Source organism: Scaptodrosophila lebanonensis, unplaced genomic scaffold (assembly GCF_003285725.1).
Source record: "Scaptodrosophila lebanonensis strain 11010-0011.00,11010-0021.00 unplaced genomic scaffold, SlebRS2 tig00000092-arrow-pilon, whole genome shotgun sequence".
NCBI classification, from domain to species: domain Eukaryota; kingdom Metazoa; phylum Arthropoda; class Insecta; order Diptera; family Drosophilidae; genus Scaptodrosophila; species Scaptodrosophila lebanonensis.
In genome coordinates, this window is record NW_022060566.1 from 3,303,022 (window position 1) to 3,330,724 (window position 27,703).

Here is a 27,703-nt window from a genome sequence, read left to right on the forward strand (position 1 = left end):
AAGTACGTTACATTTGTTTGAAAATTGTTGTTGCATGTGTGACCGAGTATGTGTAAGGTACACAGTACAGCATTTGGCAGTCGAGCTGGCCACACCCTCAGCCTTTCCTAGGCGCTGTAAAATTATTTAAAGAATGGAATTCTGTTGAAGAAGTGCTTACGAGCATGCGTTTGAATTTTGAAAAGCAATGGTAATAATTTTGCGGAATAATGTGAGACGCGTCCTTTAATTTAAACGCGCAGCCAGGAGTCCAGGAGGACGATGGCTGGCGTGGGTTGCAGCCGAAACTGAATTGGAAACAATGCAGTTGACCTTGAAGGGGTTGCACGGCGGCATCGCTTTGGAACGGACTTATAATCCTCAACAAATGCGGTAGCCACAGCAACAGAAACCGCAACAGCGGTGGCGGCAGCAGTGGCAGCTTTTGGCAGCAGCAGCAGCAGCAGCGGCAGTGGCAGCGGCAGCAGTGACCTCCAGCGAGAAAATTGTGTCAGATTAGCTGCCACTTGCAGTGGGCGGTGCGCGTGCAGAGCGCAGAAGCTTCCGAAGAGCATTTTGCGGGTTTGGTCCATTCTGCTTAGTGGTGGGGTAGAGCTGCGAGAGAGAAGGAAGCACTCAGAGTGGGCGAAAGAGAGAACGAGTGAATGAGTGAGTGAGTCGCACACACACACACACATACTCGTACATACAGACACAAGCATATATGCGAAAGTTCTGCAAAGAAGATGGAATGTTTATACTCTGAGCTTAAAGGGTAAAAAGTGTACATTTAGTTTCTGAAAATGTATGTAACGGGACAACCAGTTTTGGGGAAGAACAAAAATAACTATAATTGACTTGGCTTTTTTAACCCATTCCAACCTGAATCTTTTGGAGTTGCTTTCAGTGAGAAGTAGGTTAGTTCGATTGATAGTACTACAGGCGAAGAAAATTCAACCCTAAATTGTTTTTTGCAGGAAGTAATCAGTTGTGCCTATCCATTGGGTAGTAAAGGCAAAATATTGGAAGGAACTGGAAAATTAACATGCTCTGAAATTACAGAGAAATCTGCATCTCTTATAATAAATTTTGAAAGAAATACAACAGCAAGACCTGGCCAGGCTTAGAATATTTTTTAAAACCCGTTTTCCTTATCGCGGCAAAGAAAAAGATGCCCTGAACCCGTAAGATGAAAAAGTATACTATATATAAGCAGCATATAGTATAGTATTACATATGTATACATTTTAACAGGATTAGTAGAATACCATTTTTGCTTGTAAGATATCTTTTACAAAATCGTAGCATTTATGAATTTTGTATAATGTCTCATGATAGATCAAAATTTCATTAAAATCATCTGCATAAATCTTAAAGCTGCCTTATGAACAACCGCGGCAGACATCCACAGTTAAATACCAACAAATATTTTGCTTATAAATATATTTTTTGTAATTATGCAGTTTATTGAATTTATCGCTGTAATCAAAAGTTATATCAAAATCGACGCACTTTATCGTATATGTAGCTGCCATAAGAAATGTTTGATACAAGAAGGGCGGCGAACGTAAGGTATTTAAGAGTCTCTCTTAATGAGTATAGAGTATTTGGTTGAAGCATTCTCCCCTGTTTTGGGGTAAAGATATGGGGGCTGCAGGAAAAGCCCAACAATGGCAATTTTGTGCTGCCAGAGGGCTTGTGTATGTGCGCGCGTGTGTGTGCCTGTGTCTATGTATGTGTGTGTGTACGTGTGTGTGTGTGTTGCTGATGCTGAGTTTTGGGCTCCCAGATGCTGTGCTCGACAACGGCAGTTACATTCGTCGTAAAACCGAGCAAGGCAACGGACCAGCGCCTGTTCAGCGTGCGCGCAACGGCAGAACGTCAACAAAAAATACATTTATATACACACACGTATATATGTATATATATATATATTTAAAAATTTGAACGCTCGCTGCCACACATACAAAAATACCTATGTACATTAGTATGCGTGTGTGCACACTCCTAAATACATATATATATATACGATATATATAACGCACGTAATTCGTGGGCTGGACAGCCGCAGCAATAACAACAAGAACAACAACAATTAGAACGTGTTATAAACGAATCAGCAAACCAAATATATATAGAGAGAAAAAATTACGCCAAGGCGAAGGACGTCAAAAAATTTCTACAATTCAAAATGAAGTGTGGCTTAAAAAAAATGTGTTTTTTTTTTTGGTTAATTTGTGTGTGCAAATAAATTGAGAAAACCGTTAAGTCTGCCTTTGTGCTTATGTGTGTGTGTGAATTTATGTGTATGTGTGTGTGCGTTAGACATTCATAGCCCAAAAGGAAAGGCGGAAATTCCCTCTGACTTAGCAACCAATTAAATGTACAACGAAAATTTACAAATGAGACTCATTGATGGTAAAATAATTATAACAAATACGGATATATACATATGTGACATTTGCTTGTCATGCAGCAGCAACAGCAACAAGCAAAGCAGGCACAAATACTGATGCCGCAGGAGCCTTCTAATAACCGTCCGTAGAAAACAACAACAGCAATAACAACGACAACAAGAACTCTAGCCAACGTCTTAGGCAATGATGACGTTGACGTTGCTACGCTCCTTGGGGCTCATTGGGGCTGCTATCGATGATGAAACTGCTGTTTGTTTTAACAGTTAGAGCGGTGTACACACGCCCTTCTAAAAACTAAAGTTGCTGCAACAAGCACAACAACAACCAACAACAACGACAACAACAACAACAAATACATAAGCAACACAACTAGAAATTGGAGCAAGAAGTTTTTGCTCAGCCTGTGTCCTGTCTGACCGCCCCGCCCCGCACCGCCCGCCTGAACACCCACCACCCGCCCAGCTAGCCAGCCAGCCAGCCAGCCAGTCTGTGTGTTTGCATACATACTTATGTATCCATAAAAGCCACTACACCTAAACGTGCAACAGTGCTAAAGTTAACAACGTAAAAAATAAAATATTTAAAAAAAAAACTAATCAAATTAAATATTCGAAAAGAACGAACAAAGAAAAAAACTCAAATGAAACGCAGCTATAAGAGAAGGGGATTAAAACAGATTTATTTAGCTCGTGACAAAGACAGCAATTGCTAAAGGAACAACTAAAAACCCAACTAAAATTGAATTCAAATTCAAATAACACACAACAACAACAACAACAAAAACAACAGAAGAAGAAACATTTCCCAAGAATTAACGCTTTCAATTTAACATAACCAAATACACAAATATAGAGGTGTGTGTGTGTGTGTGCGTGCTTGCGTGCGTGAGACACCTACGCACAGCAAAACGCATTCAAGTGCGAATCACATACACACACGTACATACATATTTAGACACGCACAATCACACACACACACACATGCTCACACGCACGCGCTAAAATCCAATAAAATCGCAGACAAAAACGCATACACACACACAACACGCAAGTCGTCAGTGAGAGACACCAGCAGCCGATAGCAGCACTCATCGCAGCAGCCGTCGCAGCCGCAGCCGCAGCTACAGCCGCAGCCTTAGCCTTAGCAGCAGCAGCAACGAAACAGGAACAGCAGCAAAAGAAGACGAAAAAAAAAAAAAAAATCAACAACAGCTACATAAAATAGGCCAAGGCACAGCCCAACACACAACAGAGCAGCGGCTGGCTCATCCAAAACAGACAACAGACAATTAACATTGGCAACAGCAACAGTAACAGCAACAGCAACAACAACAGCAGAAACATATTAAAAGTTTAACAGCGTTGAAGCTTCTGGCTGCGTGGGTCCGTCGTCTCTGAGCAATGTATTTGATAGCATTAGCTCTGTTGTACTGCCCCCTGGTGTGTTTGTGTAAGTATCGATGAAATATATGCCTACATACATATGTACATACATATATACATAGTACATACTAAACATACATACATATATTAAATAATTTGATTAAGTTTTAATACGCACACTCAACCAACAAGAACAGCAACAACACTTGCGTATTAGAGAGCAAAAATTTGAGGTTACTTTTCTGTACACGCCAACACCACCTGTTAGTTTATAGCAACAACAACAACAACAGCAGCAGCAGCAGCAGCAACAACAACATACATACATCATAGACATTGTGAGCAGAAAACGCGCAGGCATTTGATTCAGAGGCAAAACCACAGATACACACACACATACACACGCGTACGCACACATCTATAGACAGCCGCTCACAACATTTGTTGCCCTTTTCGGCTTGCGTATACACAAAATAAACACGCACACACCCAAACACAATGCTGCATATCCTAGGCTCAGACTCAGGCTCAACCCCAACCCCAACCCCAAACCCAACCTCGAACTCAAAAACAACAACAGCAACAGCAACATCTACATTTTCTCTTTATTATCAATTTCATGGCAATTTTCACAACTTTTCATTAGCTCTGCAAAGTGTTTCGAGAATCAACTTCCTAAATTTTACCATTGAATATCAATTTTTATAAATAGACAAAATTCGTTGGCACCACACAATTCTAGAAAATATAGTAAACATGAAAGCTATTTCAAACTATAATCTTTCTTCCGTTCAATTCTCGGAATTGACATCAACGCTGAAACAAATTTTGTAGAAAACATACAAGAAGGTGTGGCATTAATTAATAAATCAAACTATATTCACTCGCTTCGATAAATCACAATTTAAATAATTTGAATCTGAATAATATTTTATCAATCTTCCATCAACTTATCGTTTATTAGCATCAATACCTATACATGAGAAGAACAGGTGACAAAATGCCATCTCGCGTTATTTCTCGAAACCGATTTGAGTCTGTTCTGAAATTCTTGGAATTCTCTGTTGACACTCAAGCGCATTTTCTAAGAAAAAACGCAGCAGGTGCGGCATTAGTGAGTTAATCTTACTACATTCGTCGCTTCTACTTAACTGCAATTCATAACTGAAATAAATTGTAATTATGCACCTAGCTTGGAAAATGTCATCATCTTTTATGAGCACAATATAGAAAGCTTGGCAGAAAAGAATTTATATTGAAATTTGTGTATTTTGCATTTTATCATAGAAAATTAAACTCGTTCCGCCTTTTAATTTTACAAAATCAACTTTCTGCCGTTTTAATAAATAGCAGCCTGTACTATAATTCTTGGAAATGCTCAACAGCACTCGTACAAAATTTCCAGGAAAAATAACAGCAGGTGTAGCATTAACAACTAACACTAAACACATTTCTCCGGTCCATGTAACTGCAAACGACATTTTAATACAAAATCTATTTTTCCCAATAATCTTACTTCATTTCAAATAAATAACACAGCAGGCTGTGCTATAGTTCTCGGATATTCTCATCAACACTCGAGCGAATTTTCTAGGAAAATTGCAGCAGGTGTGAAACTAATGAATAAATATAACTTTATGCGTCTGTGTTCCCTAGAACTGCAATTCACAAATAAAAACATTAAAGACGGTAAAAATTTAGCCACATTAGAAATTGTAGTCATATATAAAATCTCCTTCATCATCTCTGAAAGTGTCATCATCTTTCTTTTGTTAGCAGGTGTGGAATATGAATAAATATAACTATACTTGTATGCGTCTGTGTTCCCTAGAACTGCAATTCACAAATAAAAACATTAAAGACGGTAAAAAATTTAGCCACATTAGAAATAGTAGGCTCATACATAAAATCTCCTTCATCATCTCTGAAAGTGTCACCATCTTTCTTTTGTTAGCAGGTGTGGAATATGAATAAATATAACTATATGCGTCTGTGTTCTCTAGAACTGCAATTCACAAATAAAAACATTAAAGACGGTAAAAATTTAGCCACATTAGAAATAGTAGGCTCATACATAAAATCTCCTTCATCATCTTTGAAAGTGTCATTATCGTTCATTATCTTTTGTTAGCAGGAGATAAGGCATTTCCAAGAACTTCATAAGAATTTGTATTGAAATGGTTGTATTTGTTCAGAGCAATATAAAAGCCATTTTTTAGAAAAATAGAAATTGTCCTTCTTATTAGCAGCAACTATCTGCGTACTTGTATTATTATTCGTTGCATTATTTCGCGGACGTTTTCGAAATCCTTCACTTGCATGGCCACTTTCCCTTAACGAAGTTTTAAATGCAGTACTCTTTCACATTAAGAAAGTATTTTAATTATTTCTTTTAAATATATGACAGCCTTTGCTGTAATTCGCGGAATTCACAGCAACGCTCAAATGATTTTTATGGGAAACAAACAGGTTTGGAATTAATTAATAAATCCCACTATGAGTAGTTTCCCCGAATCCGTGTAACTGTAAATCACAATTTCGAAAAATTTTAAATCTAACAAATTTAACAGTGTTCGAAATTGTCTTTCATTATCTCTGAAAATGTCCTAATCTTTTGTTAGCAGCGGATAAAGAGGTTCTGTGAACTCAGATTTAAATCGTTGCATTGTTTCAACGCAATATAAAAGCCATTTTACACAATATTCTTTCTTCCATGTTAATAAATGATAGTCTGTGCTGTAGTTCTTGGAAATTCTCGTTGACACTCGAACGAATTTTCCAAGAAACAGGAAAGTGTGGTAATGCCATTAAATACAACTATAATCGTCAGCGGCAAATGCTAGTCTTAGATAATAATAATTCAACAGGCGTCTAAGTAGTACGTGAGGAGCAATCTTTATATGTCCTTCAGCGATAATGTGGTGGGCGCTTAGTTTTCTATTTCTGAATTAAAAGAAGGAAGTGTACTTCAAACATGCACGATTTAAGCCAAATATGAATATTATCATTGAAAATATTTGATTCCGAATGTGAAAATAAAGAGTTATATAAGAGTGAGAATTAAGAGTGATTTCTGGCCCAACAGCAACATAAAACACGAATAGTAAATATGTATGTTTGTAATTAACTTGCTTTGCAGATGGATTTTAAATCATTTATATAGCCCTTACATGAGTTTTGTCATGCCCCCTATATTTGGCGTTGAAGCTCTCCAATATTCTCTTTCACCTTTCCTATAGTATAACATAGTTTGGAAAAGGAAATCAAACCTAAAATGACAAACTTTAGACTAAATCGAATGAGAAAAGCAATATGAAATAAATGTCTTATTCGGGATTGGATTTTGAAGTACTGATGACTCGACTATAAGTTTTGAATATATAAGTATTATTTTATATCAGGTAATCGGTAATTAATATTTTTATAAAAAAAATGAAAATTTTTTAAAAGATAAAACAAGCTCTTTTGAATACTTTCTTGGACTGTGTGACAGAAACAAGCCTAAAGGCTTAAAACTGATTAACCACTGATTATATTAATAAGGTTGAGCGGTTCATTTGCTTCCTTTTAATTTTAAATTTAATCGTAACATAGGAACTGTTAATTATTTATTTCTTACTATTAATCTTGGAAGCTGTGATACTATTGTGTATAAATTGTCGCCTCCGGCGCATACTTATTTCCACATATAGTATATATAATCTTGTATATAAAAATAGACACAAGGCTTGCTTCTATTACAATCCTAAATCTAGTTATATGAAGTGGTGTACTAAACATATATAGGAATAGGTTGTTGTAAAAATATCCCTAACAGGCATAATACGCTGTTCCGTCTTATCTGATTCCCTATTGATTCCCATTTACCAACTCCTATGCCGAGCATCATCCAATATTCTGCTTTTATAAACGTGTACCTACATATACTATATGTTAACGCTTTGTCTATAAAATAATCCATATAGAAATCTTGTGGTGTCTATCATTTTATCATTGTAACGAAGTCTCTTCAAAAATTGTGTTTAGTTGTTTGATAAGTTTGTTAATAATATAAAGTATTTATTATAATACTATAATTGTGATATATAAAGTGCTAGGAGCATATTCTAAACTCTTTCTGTATTACAAGCGATTTGAACAGCCAATTTAAGAATTTTCAAAAAGTGCCCTGTTTTAATAAAATCCCAATTTTTGGCTTTCAAAGGCATACAGAAAAACACAGATGACGATTTTTTGCTATTGCAAAATTATTATTCAACTCGAAGCCATTTCAAAATATTGTTGTAAGCTTGTTTGGCTACAAAGAATAACTGAATTCTATAATGCAAATGCTTCCGGAAATCATAAGCTAGCAATTGCGACTTTAATAATAAAAGGCAGCAATAGTTTTCGCCGAAAAGTATGCAAGAAAATTAGTTTTCCATTTAATTTCATTAAAGAAATGTGGGAATTTAATTTGCCTGCGCTGGAAACAACTAAAAACAAATAACTTGAGGGAATTATACTATATCTTATATATAAAAAAGCTCGATAAATATTTTTTACAATTGGCCACGAGAGATTTAAAAACCGAGAGTATATGCACGCAATTCCATTAAAATAAATCAATAATCAGACACTCAAATCATTTGCAAACAAATTCGTTTGACTCGCAAAAATAAAACTAATTACAAATAAAATGTTGTATCCCTAAAGAAGACACATTGGGTTGGATTTGATATTTACGGCATCCTGCAGGAATATTGTCATGTCCGTGCCAAGCAAGCAGCTTTTTTTTTGAATTCGAGTTAAATCGGACCACTATATGGCATAGCTATCTTAGGAAGCAGCGACCGCTTTTGCAATACCTTCTTTGTCATAAATTTGATTTTGAAGAAAACCTGAACATTTTATCATATAGCTACCATAGAGACTATCGGCTGTTCTGGTAAAAACCTCTCTGTTTTAAAAGCTATTTCAATAAAATTTTATTGATGATATATAATGCTAGGAAATATTCTCCACTACATTACATAGCTATCTTAGGAAGCTTTGACAGACTTTGCAATACATTATTTTTATAAACTTGATTTTTCAGAAAACTGGAAAACTATATAATATAGCTACCATAGAAACTATCGGTCTATAAAAGGTTTGTCAATCCCATTTTATCGATGCTAGAAAATATTTTGAACTCATATATGTGTCATATATGTGTCATAACTATCGGCAGATAGCTTGCATTGTTTCGAAAGGTAAATGAACCAAATTTTAAAAATGTTACTATTTGTATCTAAATCTAATCTGGTGTATAATTATATATGTAGCTCCCATTGGAACTATCGGCCGATAAAATGATAGCTTTGTTTCCTCTAAACCAAATAAGGGAATATTTGCTAGTTTTATTTAATGTCAGCAAATAGTTTCGATTTTGAACCAAATCGGACTATTACAACTTATAGCTGCCATGGAAAGGATCTGGCTTGAAAAAGTGTTTATACGAAAAGCTTTGTTGCTTATGTTTCTATTATATTCAAATTTTTTATTCGAGAGCAACAAACTACATCAAATTTTATTCCAAAGTTTGATTTAGACCGGACCTCCATAACATATACTATAGATATCATTGGAACAATTGGGCTGCAAAATTTTTATATGAAAAACTTTAATGTTTATGTCTTAATTATGTTCAAATTTTATATTAGAGAGTTTTTTGCTATATATGTATATGTATATATCAAATGATGTTTCAAAGTTTGATTTAGATCGGACCTCTATAGCAAATAGTTGTCATTGGAACAATCGGGTAGCAAAAAAGTCTTTTTATAAAAAAGTGTCCCCTTTGTAAAGATAACACAGCCAACTTTCATATTAGGAAGTGCCTTGGCATATCTAATAAGTGTGCCATGTTTGAGTCAGATCGGTCCACTATAGCCCATAGCTGCCGTGGAAGAATATTTTGCAAGGGTTCATAAGCTTTGACACTAGAATTGTTAGTTGTGCTAATTAAAGTTAGCATAACAAAGTTGCAAGCCAACTATTTACTTGGCTGACCATAACTTAATCAACACTCGGATCGCCCATTGTTTACAAAATGTTTGCAAACTTTTGCGGGCGAACGATTTGAAGCTAACTGGAAACTTTTTCTAAAATTATGTTCCACAAACAATACATTCGCACAAACTTTAATTGCCAAGCACGCAATTCAAATAATGTTGATGTTCAATTGGCGACTCATGCCGAGCACAACAATTTTATGGTAAACAGAAAACAGAAATGAATGCAAATACAGGAAAACAAAGAAAAAAGAAAAAGAAGAAAAAAAGTGTTGCCAGCTTCAAAGGCAGAGAATTCCACAGAAACGTGATGTACACACATACATACATACATACATACATACATACATACATACAGGCGTACATGCGGACAATATGTGTGCATGGACGAGTATGCGTATATATGTATGTATGTATATACTTATACATATATATATATATATATATATATATATATATGTGTGTGTGTGAATTCGTGAATGTGCGCAGCTTCGCATTCATTCATGCAATATAATGCCCAGGTATGCAGTTTTATGTTTCCACTGCAATGGTGGTTGCTCCGATTGTTGTTTTTGTTGTTGCCCCTTTTTTTGGTTTCTTTTTTTTTGTTTTTTGGCTGCATCAGCAAATATACATATTTTTGCAGTTCATCGAATGCAAACACGCAATGTTGTCCATCTCGTTTGCCATTGATTGCACTTCAATTAGCGTTTGCGACTCGTTTGAAAAGGCGAAAGGTAATGCAAATGGACATGGAAACATGGATATGAAAATGCAAATGCAAATGGAAATTCGTGCGTAAAGGTTAAAGTGCATACATAAATGTAATCACATGGCATCGTGTGAGTCTTTGTAAATGCATTATGCATCAATCAATTCCAATTCCAATTTCAATTTGTAGTTTCTAATTCAATTTCAACTTAAAAACGCAAACTTAAGTAACAACAGAGATTTTGCAAAAGTTTTCCAGGAATAATAAGGCAATAGGATAAACACAAAAGAAAAAAGAAAGAAGGAAAAGAAGAACTCTCCATCTGCTTTGTTGTTGTTTCTGCTCTCAGCACGCCAGCTCACGAGGCGAGGCTGGGCTAGGAAAGCACGCAGGAAAGCAAAGCAAAGCAAAGCTGGCGCTGAGACGCTGCTATTTTCGGGAGAGTGCTAATGTAGAAAGTGAAAGTGCATACTTTTAGGGGCATGCGCCAAATCAGCCAGACAAGGACGAAAATATACACACAGACACCATAACAGGCTCTAACCGCACACCACACCACACCACAGTCAACAATGTGCGTCAAATCGTGAATGACAAACACGAGAATGGATGGGCCCCCAAACATTATTTTGCTTGCGGAAGCCAAACCTAAAACTGAAGCTGTAGCTGTAGCGACAAAGATGGCAAATATCTCTGGCCAGCCTTCAGGCACTTATATAAATATAAAAATAAATATAAATATATATCTATATACTTTTAGAGAGAGCGAGAGAGAGAGAGAGAGAGAGTACTTAGAATAAGAACAACAGACTGAGCAGAAGAGAATTGAGAACTAGAATGAAATTGAGAATGAGAATTGAATGTGCGAGCTGCGAGCTGCGAGTTGCGCGTATCTTACAATTTCATTCATTAAAATCACGAAGCTGTGATGTTGCAGCTGTTACGTGGGCTGTTAGCTGGAAATGTACACATAACATCTACCTATATACTCGAACTTCGCCCATATATACATACACACGCACACACATCTATATACATATATACTTGTATATATATAAATACAGACAAACAAACTGTAGAGCTCTTGACAACGGGAGACTAACTAATGCTACTTCCCATTTATTTAAGAAATTCTTCAGAATCATTACTTAAGGCTGCAGACATCACGTTTAAATGCAATTTCTAGATTCAAGCATTGTTGACGCCGAAAGCTGATATAAGTTAAAGTTACATTAATTCCTCATGGCCGGGAGAATATTTATGTAAATACCTTGTTATAATTAGTAGTATTGTAAACAGAATTGAATTACTCAACCGATATTTCGTGGTTTATGTAAATAGCTGAATGATAAGGAACCCACAAAATGTAATTGAAATGTAGCAGATATCGAATGAATTTGAGGTATCGATTGTGTGCATAAAAAAGACACACGCCCACCCCTAGGCTAAGCACATTATTATAATAAAATTCGTTTTCCGACTTAGTCGAGTCAGCAGCCATTCGGTTTTTTATTGCGAGATTTTTCGATCCGCACCTGACTCAGAAGTTGCGGAATCATTTGGCGCCCGAGCAGGGACTTCTTGGACAAAGTTCTAACCCGATTGGAGCTCATTGTTGGAGCTCTAACATATTTGGACATATATCAGCCTGGAGATTGGATGCTGGTGCACATTGGAGTGCAGCTTCAACTCTAACATTCGACTGTGAGTAGTTTTCTGCATGGTGCTCCTAGTATTTTTGCACGGCATATACATATTCTCAGTTTGATGTGTTGACTATTCAAATATTGTAAGTAAAATATAATTGAAATATTTACGCGGCATACAGTGGTACATTGGTGAGACACGTGTTGTGAAAAATTCGCGAAGAGGTTAATTCATATACATATGCTGTACATACATACATATATATGTATGTATACGTAAATGCAAGCGGCAACTTCTTACCGTTTAACCTTGAATTGATTTTGAGTGCACATGTACTGAGAGCATCAAAAGTAAGGCAACGAAATTCTTGCTGTTCTTCTTGAGAAACAGTTAGAATAGCTGAAGCTGTTGCTGCTCTCAAACATTGTTGTTGTTGTTGGCGTAGATAGGAGTTGTTGCGGTATAATTAAACGCACATAAATACATACCTACACGAACATTAAATTTGGTCATATATTCGTCTGTAGGCTCGTACAGTTGGTACAGTGGGACTAATTCGTTGTTTGTTTGTATAAAAAAGTCAAAATTTCTAGTGGCTCCTATTAATCTGGTTAAGATTATAATAATATTAATATTAATTAATATTATTATTGAGGGGTAATTGAATAAAAATAAAATGGCTCCAAAAAGAAACATGAAAGAAATGGAGTTTTATTCTTCGCGCGAAAGTTTAATGAATTCTCTTAATCGTAATAAAGATTATGTTATAAACAATTGCCAGTCAATGACTGCAGCAGAGCTAGAGGCGCGCTTGAGCTTAGTTGAATCAATTTTCACGCAATTATGTGACATCCAGAGCCAAGTTGAGACAAAAATTGAAGATGCCAGCCAATACGAAACACGTCAAGTTATAGAAGATATGTATTGTGATATAAAGGCGAAGATTTTAAGCTACTTGACACAAAGGGGGCGTCATTCAGTAATCGGAACAGATCCAGCGGCCAATTCAACATTGCTAAATGGTGCTGCAGTTTCCCGAGTAGGTAAATTGCCAATGTTGAAGCTGCCAGAATTCTCTGGCAAATATACAGAGTGGACTAGTTGGTACAACGCATTCACTACCTTGATTGAGGCAGACCATGACATTGATGAGCTGTCAAAGTTTATTCATTTGAAGTCATGTCTAAGCGCTGTCCCATTGAGAACTATAGAGTGCTTGGAATTATCTGCAGTCAACTATAGGAAGGCCTTACAGTTACTTAGGGATCGTTTTGAAAATAAAGCTATTATCGTACAATCGCATGTGAGTGAGCTATTCAATATTCGTCGACTTAAGAATGCAGACGCAGAGTCACTTGGCAGTTTGGTAGATGCAGTGAATTCGCAACTTGTAGCCCTTCGATCTTTAGGCAATGAAGGGGAAATTCTTGAGGCCCTCGTGTTCCATTTGGTTCGTAGCAAGTTGGACGATGAAACACTAGAGAAGTGGGAGAGCGAATATGATTGCGCCAAGCTACCTTCTTGGCAGTTGCTAGCACAATTCTTATGCAATAGAGGAATTAATCTAGCCGGGCGAGAAGTCAGAAAGGCAGTCATTGCCAAATCAAATGCTAAGGGTGACAGCAAAAGGGCCAGTCTAACTGCTGCCTTGGGAAATACTGCAACTAACTTGTGTTATAGTTGTTCGAGTTCACATCACTTGAAGATGTGCCCAAAGTTTAAGTCATTGTCACCGTTGCAAAGATATTACGAAGTTAAAAAATTTGGAATATGTCTTGTCTGTTTTAGTAAGCGTCATCAAACAAAGGATTGCAGCGCGCAGCGTTGTTCGGCTTGTAACAAGCCACATCATGAGTTGCTTCATAGATCAGCAATGGAAGTGGAAGGTTCAAGCAACTGTCCTGTCAGTAGGCAAGATAATCCTAGCTCACTGCATAGTGCGATACTGCCAAGTCGGACAACAAGCTTTTTGGCAACGGCGGTAGTTCTTGTGCAGAATTCGAACGGTAAATATTCGCAATGCAGATGCGTACTAGATTCAGGTAGTCAGTTGAATTTCATAACCACCAGTTTGGCATCACAGTTGAAACTCAATATAAAGGATGTTCAATACTCGCTAAATGGAATAGGAAATGCCAAGTCGAGAATTTTAGGTGAAGTTCAGACTACCATCAAGTCCAGGGCAACAAATTTCGTAGCTACAGACAAGTTCAGTGTATTGCAGGAAATAACGCGATACAATCCGGCAACAAGCGCGTCAGCAGAAGGCTTTTTCGTGCCATCAAAAGTAAAGCTGGCAGATCCCTTCTTCGATTCAGCTAATGAAATATCTATGCTGCTCGGAGTTAATTTGTTCTTTAAGCTTATCGTAGCAGGCCAAATTAAAATGGGCATCAATAAGCCATTACTTCAAAAATCTCTTTTAGGTTGGATTGTTGTAGGTGAATGTATAACAAGTGAAAGGAATGCATTAATTGTTAGTCGAGTACCAAGTTCCGACCAAGAGGATACAAGAAAACTGCACAAGTTGGTGCAAAGATTTTGGCAGTGTGAAGAGATTTCACAGCCAGAAAACAGGTATACAGAGGCTGAGCAGACGTGCGAAACGCAGTTTGTCTCATCTGTGAGAAGGACAGCTGCTAATAGGTTCGTGGTACGTCTGCCCTTTAAAGTACCCAAAGAGGAATTAGGAGAGTCTTATAGTATTGCTCTCACCAGGTTTTTGAACCTTGAAAGAAAACTCATTCGTAATCCAGAACTCAAAAGGAGTTACACAGAATTCATAGAAGAATATCGGATGCTGGATCATTTAGAGGAGGTAGGGTCTGAACAGGTACAGAATGTTAGATACGTGATGCCTCACCACCCAGTAATTCGACCAGAAAGCTCAACGACTAAATTAAGAGTCGTATTTGATGCTTCATGCAAGACGAGCAATGGGCTCTCATTGAACGATATCATGTTAGTAGGCCCTACCTTGCAGCCGGACTTATTCGATATACTCACTCGTTTCCGGTTCTACAAGTATGCGCTTACAGCTGACATCTCAAAGATGTATAGACAAATCTTAGTAGAATCTGGTGACTGTAATTATCAGTGTATTTTGTGGCGACAAGAGCGTACTGAAGCTGTAAAGACACTGCGGCTGAAAACTGTAACATACGGTACAAATTCAGCACCATTCCTGGCAGTTCGCTGCTTATATTATTTAGCTGAGCAGGCTGGTCATCAATATCCTTTAGCTAGTGAAGCAGTGAAGCGCAACTTTTACATGGACGATATGCTCTGCGGAGCTGACTCCATTAATGAGCTAAAAGAGTTAAAACAGCAAGTGACAGAGTTGTTAAAGTTAGGGCGATTTGAACTTCATAAATGGCGCTCTAATTTCAAATTTGCCTCTCATGATGAGAGCACCGAGCCGTTGGAACTTAAAGTTACCGACGCTGCAAAAACGCTTGGGATACGTTGGGCGTCGACTAGTGACAAGTTCCAATTCGCTTACGGTGCGCAGTGCTCGGACGTGGTCACTAAGCGCGTAGTATTATCGGAGCTAGCGCAATTATTTGACCCGCTTGGGTTTTTGAGCCCCATTATTATATTAGGTAAAGTTTTCATGCAAGAGTTATGGCTATTGAAGCAGGGTTGGGACGAGGATTTGCCACCCAGTCATGCCATACAGTGGAAAAAATATCGTAGCGAGTTAAAACTCATACACGAATGTTCGTTGCCTCGAGCTGTCATCCCAAATTCAGGGGAAATAGACACGGTTGAGTTTTATGGATTTTCGGATGCGTCCTGCCGTGCCTTTGGGGCAGCCATATACGCTCGGGTTATAGACAAGCTAGGAACCATATCTGTCAATTTGGTGGCGGCAAAATCCAAGGTAGCACCAGTTCGTGTCACATCGCTACCTCGTTTAGAACTTGAGGGCGCCAGACTTTTGGTCCAGCTGATGGCCAAGGTTAAGAAGTGTGTTCCTAGATATGTTTCTAGCGTCAGGTATTTCACAGACTCTACCATCGTGCTTAATTGGATTGCCTCTCATTCTAGCCGATGGACCACCTTTGTTGCAAATAGGGTCGCTTTAATCCACGAATTATCTAGTATAGATGAATGGTTTAAGATAGAATCGAAACTTAACCCAGCAGACATAGTGTCTCGTGGTCTGCATACGAGCGAATTGAGAAACTCGTCGCTGTGGTGGAAAGGTCCTAAATTCTTGCAGCAGCCAGAAGAGCAGTGGCCCGCGGTGCATTGGAATCGCTCTGATTCACTTCCCGAGCAACGTAATTCTAAATTCACATTAGTAGCCAGTCCCCAAAGGCTTGTGGAGGATATCGTTAGCAAATGTAAATATGCAAGAGATTTTGTTAAGTTGACTCACGTGTTTGGCTATATTTGTCGCTGGCGTCGGGTTATATCAAAAATTGAATTAGCTAAATCCAAGCCGCTGACAGCCTTTGAAGTAAAGGGTGGATTAAACTACATAATATTTAATTTGCAAGGTTTGAGTTTTCACGAAGAGATCGTAAAATTGCACGATGGCAAGCTTATTCGATCCGCGAAAATACAAGCGCTCAATCCGTTCCTAGACGTAATTGACGGGATAGAAATTATTCGGGTAGGTGGCAGGTTGTCTCAAGCTAATGTACCATTTGACACAAAGCACCCAATTTTATTGCCGAATAATCATATTGTTATAACCGCTTTATTTGAGTACACACATCGAACTAATATGCATGCCGGAGCGCATGCATTATGCGCTTTTGTGCGACAAAGGTACTGGGTCATTAATGCTCGAAAGCTAGCTCGCAAGACAGTGCGGAGTTGCTTGGCATGCTTTCGCCAGCGCCCAGTAGCGGCAAACCAGATTATGGGCTCGCTGCCAGCGAGCAGAGTACAAACGGGTGTGAATCCGTTTCAACGAGCAGGATTGGATTTCGCCGGCCCGTTTTGGATGCATTTCCACCAGAGAGGACGACGTCCAACCAAGATGTATATGTGTGTCTTTGTATGCTTCCTGACAAAGGCTTGCCATCTGGAGCTCGTGTCGGACCTTAGCACAAATGCATTTATTGCCGCCCTCAAACGTTTTTTTGCGCGCCGTGGACTCAGCGCAGAGCTATTTTGCGACAACGCCACAAATTTTGTTGGCGCAGCTCGTGAAGTAAAAGAGCTGACTGATCGTATGTGGAACGAAACTGGCAAACGTCGAATCGAAAACCAATGCAGCAGCCTCGGGGTTCAATTTCATTTTATACCCCCTCGCTCGCCCCATTTTGGAGGGCTTTGGGAAAGCGCTGTGAAGGTGGCTAAGCAGCTGTTGGTGCGGTGCTTTAATGGAACGGCGCTAGACTATGAGGAACTCGCCACGGCCATTGCACAAGCTGAAGCCGTTATGAATTCGCGGCCACTCTGTCCATTGTCTTCAGACCCAAATGACTTGGAAGCCTTAACGCCAGGTCATTTCTTAATCGGACGTCCGTTAAACGCTATGACCGAAGCGTGCGATGAGGATATTCTGAAATTATCAGTAACGAATCGATGGAAGAGAATCGTAGCGGTGCATCACTCATTCTGGCGACGCTGGTCGCTGGAGTATTTAACTTTATTGCAAGAAAGGAGAAAATGGGCATCGACGTGCAACAATCTACAACGCGGGACCTTGGTTCTTATTGGAGAAGACAATACTCCCCCAGGACAATGGGTACTGGGTCGAATCCAAGAAGTTCATCCTGGCGCTGACGGAGCTGTTCGGGTCGTCACGGTGAAAACAAAGGCGGGATTGTTTAAGCGGAATATACACAAGCTTTGCCCACTACCGATATCAGACTGACGAGATGATTGTTGGAAGGAGCTTCCAAGGCCGGGAGTATGTTGACGCCGAAAGCTGATATAAGTTAAAGTTACATTAATTCCTCATGGCCGGGAGAATATTTATGTAAATACCTTGTTATAATTAGTAGTATTGTAAACAGAATTGAATTACTCAACCGATATTTCGTGGTTTATGTAAATAGCTGAATGATAAGGAACCCACAAAATGTAATTGAAATGTAGCAGATATCGAATGAATTTGAGGTATCGATTGTGTGCATAAAAAAGACACACGCCCACCCCTAGGCTAAGCACATTATTATAATAAAATTCGTTTTCCGACTTAGTCGAGTCAGCAGCCATTCGGTTTTTTATTGCGAGATTTTTCGATCCGCACCTGACTCAGAAGTTGCGGAATCAAGCATCAAATCAACTCTGCTTAAAGAATCATACGCATGTATGCTATAAATATTATATACTAATACTAATTTATCATCATTTGATGCTGAATATAAAACACAATCAAATATAAATTGTGCTACTAGAAGAGAGCACAAATCCATTAAAGTTTTACATTTTACTATTTTTATATGTTTTCTTGTCAGCTTCTCTCTAAGATGCATTTCATAATTTGGCAGACAAGTGAGAGCTAGAGGTATTTGTTTTGACAGAAAAGAGAACTAATTTTAGAACGATAGTTTGTAAATTATTTAAAATTAGAAGGAGATATATTTTTGGGCGTTTCCCTATGATAATATACTTGCGATTGTCGGCTTAGTCTATTGACTAAATATTATTTCTTTAAGAGTGTGGATGCCTCCAATATAATAAAGTTGATTTATATTTTGCGCTTTATTCGAAAGAAAATTTTCCAATTTAACCTGCCAGTCAGGTCATTGATAGCGAAGTACATATATTAATATATTAGATTACAATATCTAATAATTAAAAGTAACTACAAGCAACATCGATCCGACATCAGTATTGCAGAGGAATAATACCAAACAAAGCCATTTTGCAGATATTTGACATTTTAAAATAAAATAGAAACGCGTCTGTCTTTCGGTTCAAGTAGTTCCATCGAAAGATGAAAAAAAAGCTTAGCCGACTCAGCAGTAATTGGCATCTTTAGTGTTGTTATATTGTTCTTATATTATTATAATCAAGCCCGGAGAAAAACCCGGTCAGTCCATAGTTTTAATAAAGAAATCACCACTAGGGAGCTGGCATTTGGGGGAAATTAAGGACAAGCATAGTATTTAATGTTAAAGCGCCTCCACCTTAAAAATCACCAACAGATTTGGAAACTAGCGGATTTTATGAACAATTTTTCCATTTAATTGGTTTTAAAGCCTTAAAGAAACTAAGTTTTCCAGTATGTACAAATAAATGTTGAATTACGCACCGATTTCTATTCATTTTAATCATACATGGGAAATAGTTTCTTTATACTATATCAAAATTTTATCCGACAATATTTTTTATTTTTGAATTGAAAAAAGGTTTGCAAAAGAGTACTCAGTGTTTCTATTCCTCCAATACTATATACTTAGGATTCTCAAAGACAGAGAGACCTAATTGCGAGCATAGATTAGATGTTTGTGCCGTATGACATTATTTGTGCTTGATTTTTTGCTGTGTATATTCTTGACTTTAGCGAGCTGCGACAATAAAACTATTATGACTTAAGCCGATATACTGATGAAAATAGAAAATTGAAATTGTGCGCCACTTTAAGGTCATTTTCGATTCGATTCAAAATATATTAGCATGGCTAATGCACTTTGTTTTTGGAAAATTTCCTGATAGCACCGAAAAATTCGAGCCCATGGCCACATGGTTGAGCTACTTTTTTTTTTTTTGATACCAAAAATTATATTCATGAAATGTCTTTGAATTATGAAACGCAATTAGAATAAATGTATAAGAATAATAAAAATATAAATAATAGCCTGAACAAGATAACAAGATATTGATATTATTTAGAAATTTATTATTTATTTGGATAATTGAAAGTATATACGTATATATGCTTTAAATTATTGCAAATATTTCAATAAAGCTCAATCCTCCTCAATCCTCTTAACTATTCTGACGGTCTTGTATGATTAATGCTATTCGAAAACATCTAGGACTCCACCATTTCCGAGAAAGCCTTCGAACAACTTACCCATCTACTAATGGTAGCATGGAATAAATAATGGGCTTAAAAACTTGTACAACTCTGTTCATAAAATGCATTAAAAACAAAACACTTTCTCCACCACCTTAAACATTATGTCCACAAATAATTACATTAAATATTGTATTTCAGCATCGTGCAATCTTATTTATAAATTCATGTTAACTTTTAAGCTTTTGAGAAGCTTGTATTAATCCAACCTTCAAGAGGCTTTATGGCTTTATTAGTTTAACAAATTTATAACCCTCTGTTCGCATACAAATTGAATGCGCGTTTCACATTTAGTCAAGGTTTTTAAATGCAAGAAAACAGAAAATCCAATTTTTAAGCCTCTGCGAGAAGCTTATACATTTTTAAAAAATATTTGTGTTACCTTTAAAAAAAAAAAAACATGCAATTGATATCCTTTTACTGCTGTATTAGTGAAACGTATTTGCGGAGCTTTTGGTTTTTTTGGTTTTTTTCTCCACAAAAAATTCAAAGCGACAAAGTTTTTCAGTGTAAGGATTAAAAGGAATCGTGCACCGCTGATGGCTGCAAAAACGCAATTGAAACGTAAATAATTGCTTTTATTTACCATTTAGCAGATTTTCCAAAGAATACAATTTCGTAGAGCTTGCAGTGGAAAAGAAATGTGCAACACAAGTAAACAATTCTGCAGCCCATGTGAACAATAAACTAACAATATGAAAGGGTGCTCATGAATGCCATTAACAAGCTGCTTATCTCGATCGATGCAGTCATTGAAAGGGCTTCCAATTAGGCCTCCAATTGTAATTGGTGTACGTGTTTTTTACAGTTATATAACAGGCATAAGGAGGCCTGGCAGAATCCATGCTGGAGGTATATATATACTCGGATAATCAGCATGAGGCGCCGTTGAATATCTTAATAGCTAGGGACACGAAACTTGTCAACAGCAAAGCTGTCTTTTCCATAGGCAGAGCAGATATTTCAACTAAATCAATCATTTTTGCCTCTTCATAATCTGATTTTCACCACAATAGGTGCACTATATTTTTAAGATACTATGGCAATATTTATTACAACATGGTTTGCTTAAGTTGAACGGCTGTAGGGAGCGAGATGGTGGGTACAGAGTATTCAGGAGTCGGACTGACATGAATTTAACATTCTACTTGATGTAAATATATACACAAATACTAGATTTTTGGGGACATATGTATAATAATATACACCCAGCCCTATTCAAAATATGGAACTGCGTTTCTAGATTTCAACAAAGGCAAACAAAATAGTTTTGCTGCTAAAATTTGTGCTCTTTTTACGAATGAAACATTTTCAAAATTAAAACAAAAAGTTACTTCAAGGTTTAATATTTAACAGACTAGGATTATTGACAAAAAAAAAAAAATTTAACGTTTAAAGTGTTAAAATTGTGTATCCACTTGGTGGCATTTAATCTAATTATAAGCCGTTTTCTAATTAAACAGGTTTTGTTTTTTTTTTGTGGTGGTCCTCTTGATTTGGCGAAAAAAATTGCTTTCCGATTGTTTAGTCTCTTTTAAAGCTTCTTTGTAGCAAGAATATTTTTTAAAAACTCGAATGGTCTTGAAGTTTTTCGATAGTTAAACTATTAATGGTTTCGTTAGAGCTGCTATTAACTGTTTTTGAATTGCTATCTTCTTGCCGAGCAAAAAAATAAATAAAATTATAAATAATAATAAAAATAATAATTCCATTATCCATGACTTTATCTTCAAACAAATCGTATTCGATTCCTCCACCTTCACCTTCACACCTCCACCATCAATGGATACCTCCTAAAGCTCTTTTATGGATAAAATATCCAATTCAAGGCAGCACTGATTACATCGATGTTGTCAGTTTTCTGACTATAGAGCGCCTAAAATAGTAGTATACCTTGAAAGTTCAAATTATTCCCCATTCCAATGGCTGCTTCTTTTATTTTTCAAATATTTTTCAACTTTAATCGTGTAAGAACGTGTTTTTGGGGGGAAAGGGAGCAAATTTATAATCGTGTTAGACGGAGTCCCTAACCTTAACCAGTAATTTTTTTCAATCTCAGTTTATTCACTTTTCTTAAAACATTACGAGTGTACAAGTGTGGTAAAGATATTGAAATATTAAGAGTACAGGCAGCTTAGCCTTTTCTACCTAATTGAAATAAATAGTTAAACGACAACTATTGACAGTGCAAAGCGGGAAGAATTATACAAATATAAAAACCAGAAAGCTTAATAACTTTTAAACGTAACTTAATAAGCATTAAACAAAATTTTTACAAGTTTTTATTCTTTTTAAATTGGATATTATTTATAACCAGGTATGTATTGCAAAACTGGCCACAGCTCTTCCTCTTATTTACGCCCCCAACTACAATTCCTCCGACATAACACTAGCTCTAAAAAATTATCTCTCCTTGACCTTAGAATTCGCCTTGGACAGACCGCATTAACACACACACACATTTCCTGGACCAAACTCTATCTAAACACTGCCCTTTCTGCAATAACGCGCTAATAAACATTGCACATATCCTCACCTCATGCCCCACACTCCTACCATATAGATTATCTATTTTCCCAAACATTAACCCCATCACCTTAATTGCAAACGCATCAATACATAACTCCAAAGTCATATTTAAATATTTAAAAGCCACAAACATTTAAACCCAATCCCCATACATATGTATTCCTACTTTTTTCTTTAACACTGTAAAATGTAAAGTTAGCTGAAGGCCCTAGTAGCCATTGCTAACATAATTCTCTTCTGTTAGTTTTAAGATTTTAATCTTAAGCTAGCATTATATAAAAAAATAAAAAAAACAGGTATGTAGAGTACATACATCAATTATTGAATCTAATGTTTAGGCGAGCAATCCTTTCAGGAGAAGAGGTAGGAAAGGCTGTAGATCATTTTAATGTTGTTTTTATGCATTTTGTTTTGAAAAACTGCATTTTTTAATACACAATTTGGGCCCCATAGCAGGGAACAGCTTAGAAAATTGAGCTGAAAAGATTCATTTTGTTTTGTATGCTGGAACAGGAGATTCTATTTATAAATGGGCTTAAAACACAAACTAATTTATTTGATTTCTTCATGATATATTGAACATGGTCTTGGATCTGATTCATTCATTCATTTCACATCTACATTGTTCAAGTTAATTTAGCAACTTGGAAGGAAAGTGTTCTTCCGTTTTCTTGTAAAGAAGACTGCTTGTGTTTTGTCCAGATAAAAACTTAGTTATTAAACTTAGTAATGTATAAAGGGTGAGAGGGCAGCATATCCTCAAGAACGCAATCTAATAAATCTCATGAGCTTATTGGACAGATGTGACAGCACATTTCAAAGTACAATAGTACTCGTCTATACTATAGTATGAGCCATGAACAATAAACATCATATATTCAGTGCTCGAGATTGTTCTACCAATTATTATAATTATAGCTTATTATAATTAGCTTAAGCTGCAGCCGGAATCTTAATAGGCATTCAGTTTCAGTTTCAGTTTCCAAACGAAGGAAGCAGTTTAGCTTTGCCTTCACTAAAAAGGAAGTTATATTACCGATTTTTTTCTGGAAAGCAGTTGATATCGTATTTAAATAAGATTGCGAGTTACTCAGCATTCTGGCAGTCGGAACTGATTACACTTTTCAATTTATTGGATTCAAACAAATATAAAAAAAATGTATCAATAAGCTTCTTACAAAAATGTTAAACATTAATTTTATGGCAAGAACGAGTTTGGGTTTGCAATTAGCTTGTTTCGCCGAATTCAAGGGCAGCCTTTTTAACGGGAAAAAAATTAATTAAACACCAACACAGAGCGGCTTCTTCGAACTGGAATTCAGTAAAAACAATAATAATATTTAAATGAAGTTCAAATTATGTTACGAAATTTGATACGAAATTTCATTCTCCGAATTGGAAATGCAGCCTTTCCAATGCTGGAGAACTATGAAAAATCAACAGCGCTTCTGGGAATTGAGCTTTTTGTAAATGCAGTTTTAACTGGAATTAACAAAATATCATATTAATTTACATAAGTGTAATCAGTTGTTATTAAAGTTCTGCGAAAACATTTCAAGGACCGCAGTCGATAATCAGAAGCGAATTCATTTATTTGCACATGGCTTTAAACAAGTTTTAAAACGAAATTACAAAAATGTTGTGTCTTTAAAGAGCAAATTTTTCAGCTTTTATCTAAATCTTAGATAACATCAAGTTTCCAATTTCAGTTTGTTATTGTAGCTAAGAGAATTTTGATTTTATGGACCAGGATTTCATGCTTTTTGTTTTGGATATCGTAGTTTTTGAAAAATAGAAGTCATTGCATTTGCGCAGGTCGAATATTTCTGGGCCTGGTTACATGACCAATTGTTGTGCCTCAAGGTGCCTCTTGGTCCTTTAATATTTTCTTTATTTATGAACGAACTCTTACTCCTCTACGTTGTTTAATTCTGTTATAAGATACTGCCCCGAACTAGTTGCAGGAAAAAGCAACATTTGAAACCTAAATAATTGCTTTTATTTGGCGGATTTTCCAAGGAATACAATTTCGTAGAGCTTGCAGTGGAAAAGAAATGTGCAACACAAGTAAACAATTCTGCAGCCCATGTGAACAATAAACTAACAATATGAAAGGGTGCTCTTGAATGCCATTTACAAGCTGCTTATCTCGTTCGATGCAGTCATTGAAAGGGCTTCCAATTAGGCCTCCAATTGTAATTGGTGTACGTGTTTTTTACAGTTATATAACAGGCATAAGGAGGCCTGGCAGAATCCACGCTTGAGGTATATATATACTCGGATAATCAGCATGAATATCTTAATAGCTAGGGACACGAAGCTTGTCAACAGCAAAGCTGTCTTTTCCACACGCAGAGCAAGTTTTTTACAAACCACATCATTAATTTATGTATCTACCACAGCTTCGATTACTCCTATTAGTACACATTTTTTGTACATTAAGATATTTGAACCAAATCAATAATTTGTTCCTCTTGATAAACTGATATTTAACTATTTTTATACAGATCTTTTGCTTTCAATATAGGCTTCTTTTGAGCTAATAGAAACATGCCTACGGTTGATCTAATTTTTCGTACACTTGCCGGGATGGCCATTAGTTCCTTCAGCAAATCAACTTATGGCGCGTTTCCCGGAATTGAGTTTTGAGTTTCGGAGCCAAATCGGGCGAATACGATGGCTTACCTGCTTGATTTCAGTCACAATCAGGCTGGATGGTGATTTGTTCTTGTGTTACGAGTCCAAAAGGTTAACCCGGAATGTGTTGTTTTTCTTCACTTTTCCGATGTTATTGTTATGAAGATTTTGGGGTACTACCTTGATTCCAAATTGAACATAAATTTTGACATCCCTTTAAGGCTTAGCAACAATCCTTACACAAATAATCTTCTTTACGCCCTCTGCTCATGCGTTTAGTGTTGAAAGCATCGAAAATATATAGATGCGGTTCAACCTGAAATCCGATTCTCTCTGCTGGAGGGTTTTGGTTTTAAATCTTCCATCATTAGCACTGTGTAGAACTTTCCTGAGTTTCGTTTGTCTTTAGAAGGTCGTTATGGCCATTTAGGTAGTCTTAACGTTACTGCCCCAACCCAACTAGACCAACCAAAAATTGTTTTCCATTTTGCACAATTTCGATTTTGTGCTTAAATTGCAATCATCTTTCTCACTTAACCTCAACAGACCTTACTCTCTCTCTCTGTCTCTCTCTCCCTCTCTTTCTACGTGCTGTATAAAAACAATTCTATATAACCATATATATAACCATTGTGAAATTGTGGCTGTAATGGTTCCATATAATAATTTGGATACATATTATAGATTTTAACACATAATTACTTTACATAAATTTACATTATTTCCAAAAAATGAATAACTATTGCACATATGTGAATTTTGTCTTGTAGCACTGGGAGATGTTGATGCGGAGGATCTGGCGGGCGTACTTCCACCTAGCCCTTGGCCAGAGGCAAGCTATGCTGAACAGGAGGATCCTTTTGTGGGCGTAAATGCGCCGCGTGGCTTTCCCCAAGCGGAGCAACAACATCAGGCCGCATTGCGTACAGTAAGCAAGGATTGGCGCACGGAACCAGCACGGAGACACCATCATAACAACAAGAATGATAATAGTGACGAGCATTTGGGCATAGCCTTCAATAGCGATGGCATAACCGCTGAGCTAGAGGATGAGCACGAAGAGCAGGGCGGCGGGTACAATACGGTTTCCGATTATCCACCGCATCAGTCGGTGCATGAGGATGGCAAGGATGTGGGCGACAGTTTCTATGGCCAGGTGTATACCATGGAGCCGATTGTGATTTCCAAGCCAAGTAGCAGCGGTGGTGCAAGCACTGGAGACACACCCAAATTCCGTAATGCAGCCCAGGGAGGCGCTACCCGTGGCGATCTTTATGGCGTGCGTGAGTCCGATCGCCAGAATTCACGGGGACGTGACGGCTTTGTGGGTGCAGCGAACAACAAACAGAAAAGCTTTCGCCCATTTGTCAATCGTGGCGTGGTGCAGGACGATCCCGGCCAACTGGGGCTTCCCGGTGAGGGCTTCAGTGCACCAGCGGCCACCGGCTGCCACAACATCTGCGATGAGCTGCAGTGGCAGTGCAGCAACTGCCAGTGCATAGATCTGCATGCTCGCTGCAATCGGGAGGTGCAATGCACGGACGGATCCGATGAATACGACTGCGATAATATGGGTGACATGATGACGAAGCTGCAGAAGGAGTGCGAGCAGACGGGTCTGCATGTGATGTGCCCCAAGACCTATCGTTGCATCAACAAGGATTGGCTCTGCGATGGTGACGACGATTGCGGTGACTATTCGGATGAGACCCACTGTGGTGCTCGCACCAACTGCACAGAAGACCAATTCGAATGCCAGAACGGTTTCTGCATTCAGCGGGCCTGGGTCTGCGATGGTGAGAACGATTGCAAGGACTATTCCGATGAGGCGCACTGCAATCGAACCAGTTGCACTTCCGAGCATTTCACCTGCAACGATGGTTACTGCATCTCTGTGGCCTTTCGCTGTGATGGCGAGCACGATTGCGATGACAATTCAGACGAGTACAAGTGTCCGGCCGTAATTAACAGCTGTCCTGAGGGCGAGTTCAAGTGTCGTGGCGGCCTGGGCGGTGCCGGTGGACCGAGCGGTCAGTGCATACTGAATCGTTTTCGCTGCGATGGCGACAACGACTGCGGGGACTGGAGTGACGAGGAGAATTGTCCGCAGAAACCCTCGCAGTGCACCTCCAGTGAATACAAATGTGCGGACGGTACTTGTATTCCCAAGCGCTGGAAGTGCGACAAAGAGCAGGACTGCGACGGTGGAGAGGATGAGAACGACTGCGGCAATATGGGCAGCAATCATCCGATAACCTGTGGCACCGATGAGTTCACGTGCCACAATGGACGCTGCATTTTGGTAAGTCTAATCGATTAATCACTCTCTCTCTCTCTCTCTCTCTCTCTCTCTCTCTACGTTCCTCTTTGTAAAT

At 37.7% G+C, this 27,703-nt stretch overlaps 2 protein-coding genes across 2 annotated transcripts in view; both read left to right on the forward strand.

The window, feature by feature from the left end:
• Window positions 1-3,739: 3,739 nt before the first annotated feature.
• LOC115627091 (low-density lipoprotein receptor-related protein 4) overlaps window positions 3,740-27,703 on the forward strand; it is a 31,752-nt gene continuing 7,788 nt past the window's right edge. Inside the window, exons 1-2 of the mRNA XM_030522643.1 lie at window positions 3,740-3,845; window positions 26,099-27,630. Of these exons, the coding sequence (XP_030378503.1) occupies window positions 3,797-3,845; window positions 26,099-27,630 (1,581 nt within the window). The 5' untranslated portion in view covers window positions 3,740-3,796. The remainder of the gene's footprint in view (window positions 3,846-26,098; window positions 27,631-27,703) is intronic.
• LOC115627092 lies at window positions 12,541-18,347 on the forward strand. The gene is made up of 2 exons (XM_030522644.1): window positions 12,541-16,171; window positions 16,223-18,347. Exons 1-2 carry the CDS (start codon window positions 12,849-12,851, stop codon window positions 18,006-18,008), a joined length of 5,109 nt encoding a protein of 1,702 aa, XP_030378504.1. The 5' UTR covers window positions 12,541-12,848; the 3' UTR covers window positions 18,009-18,347.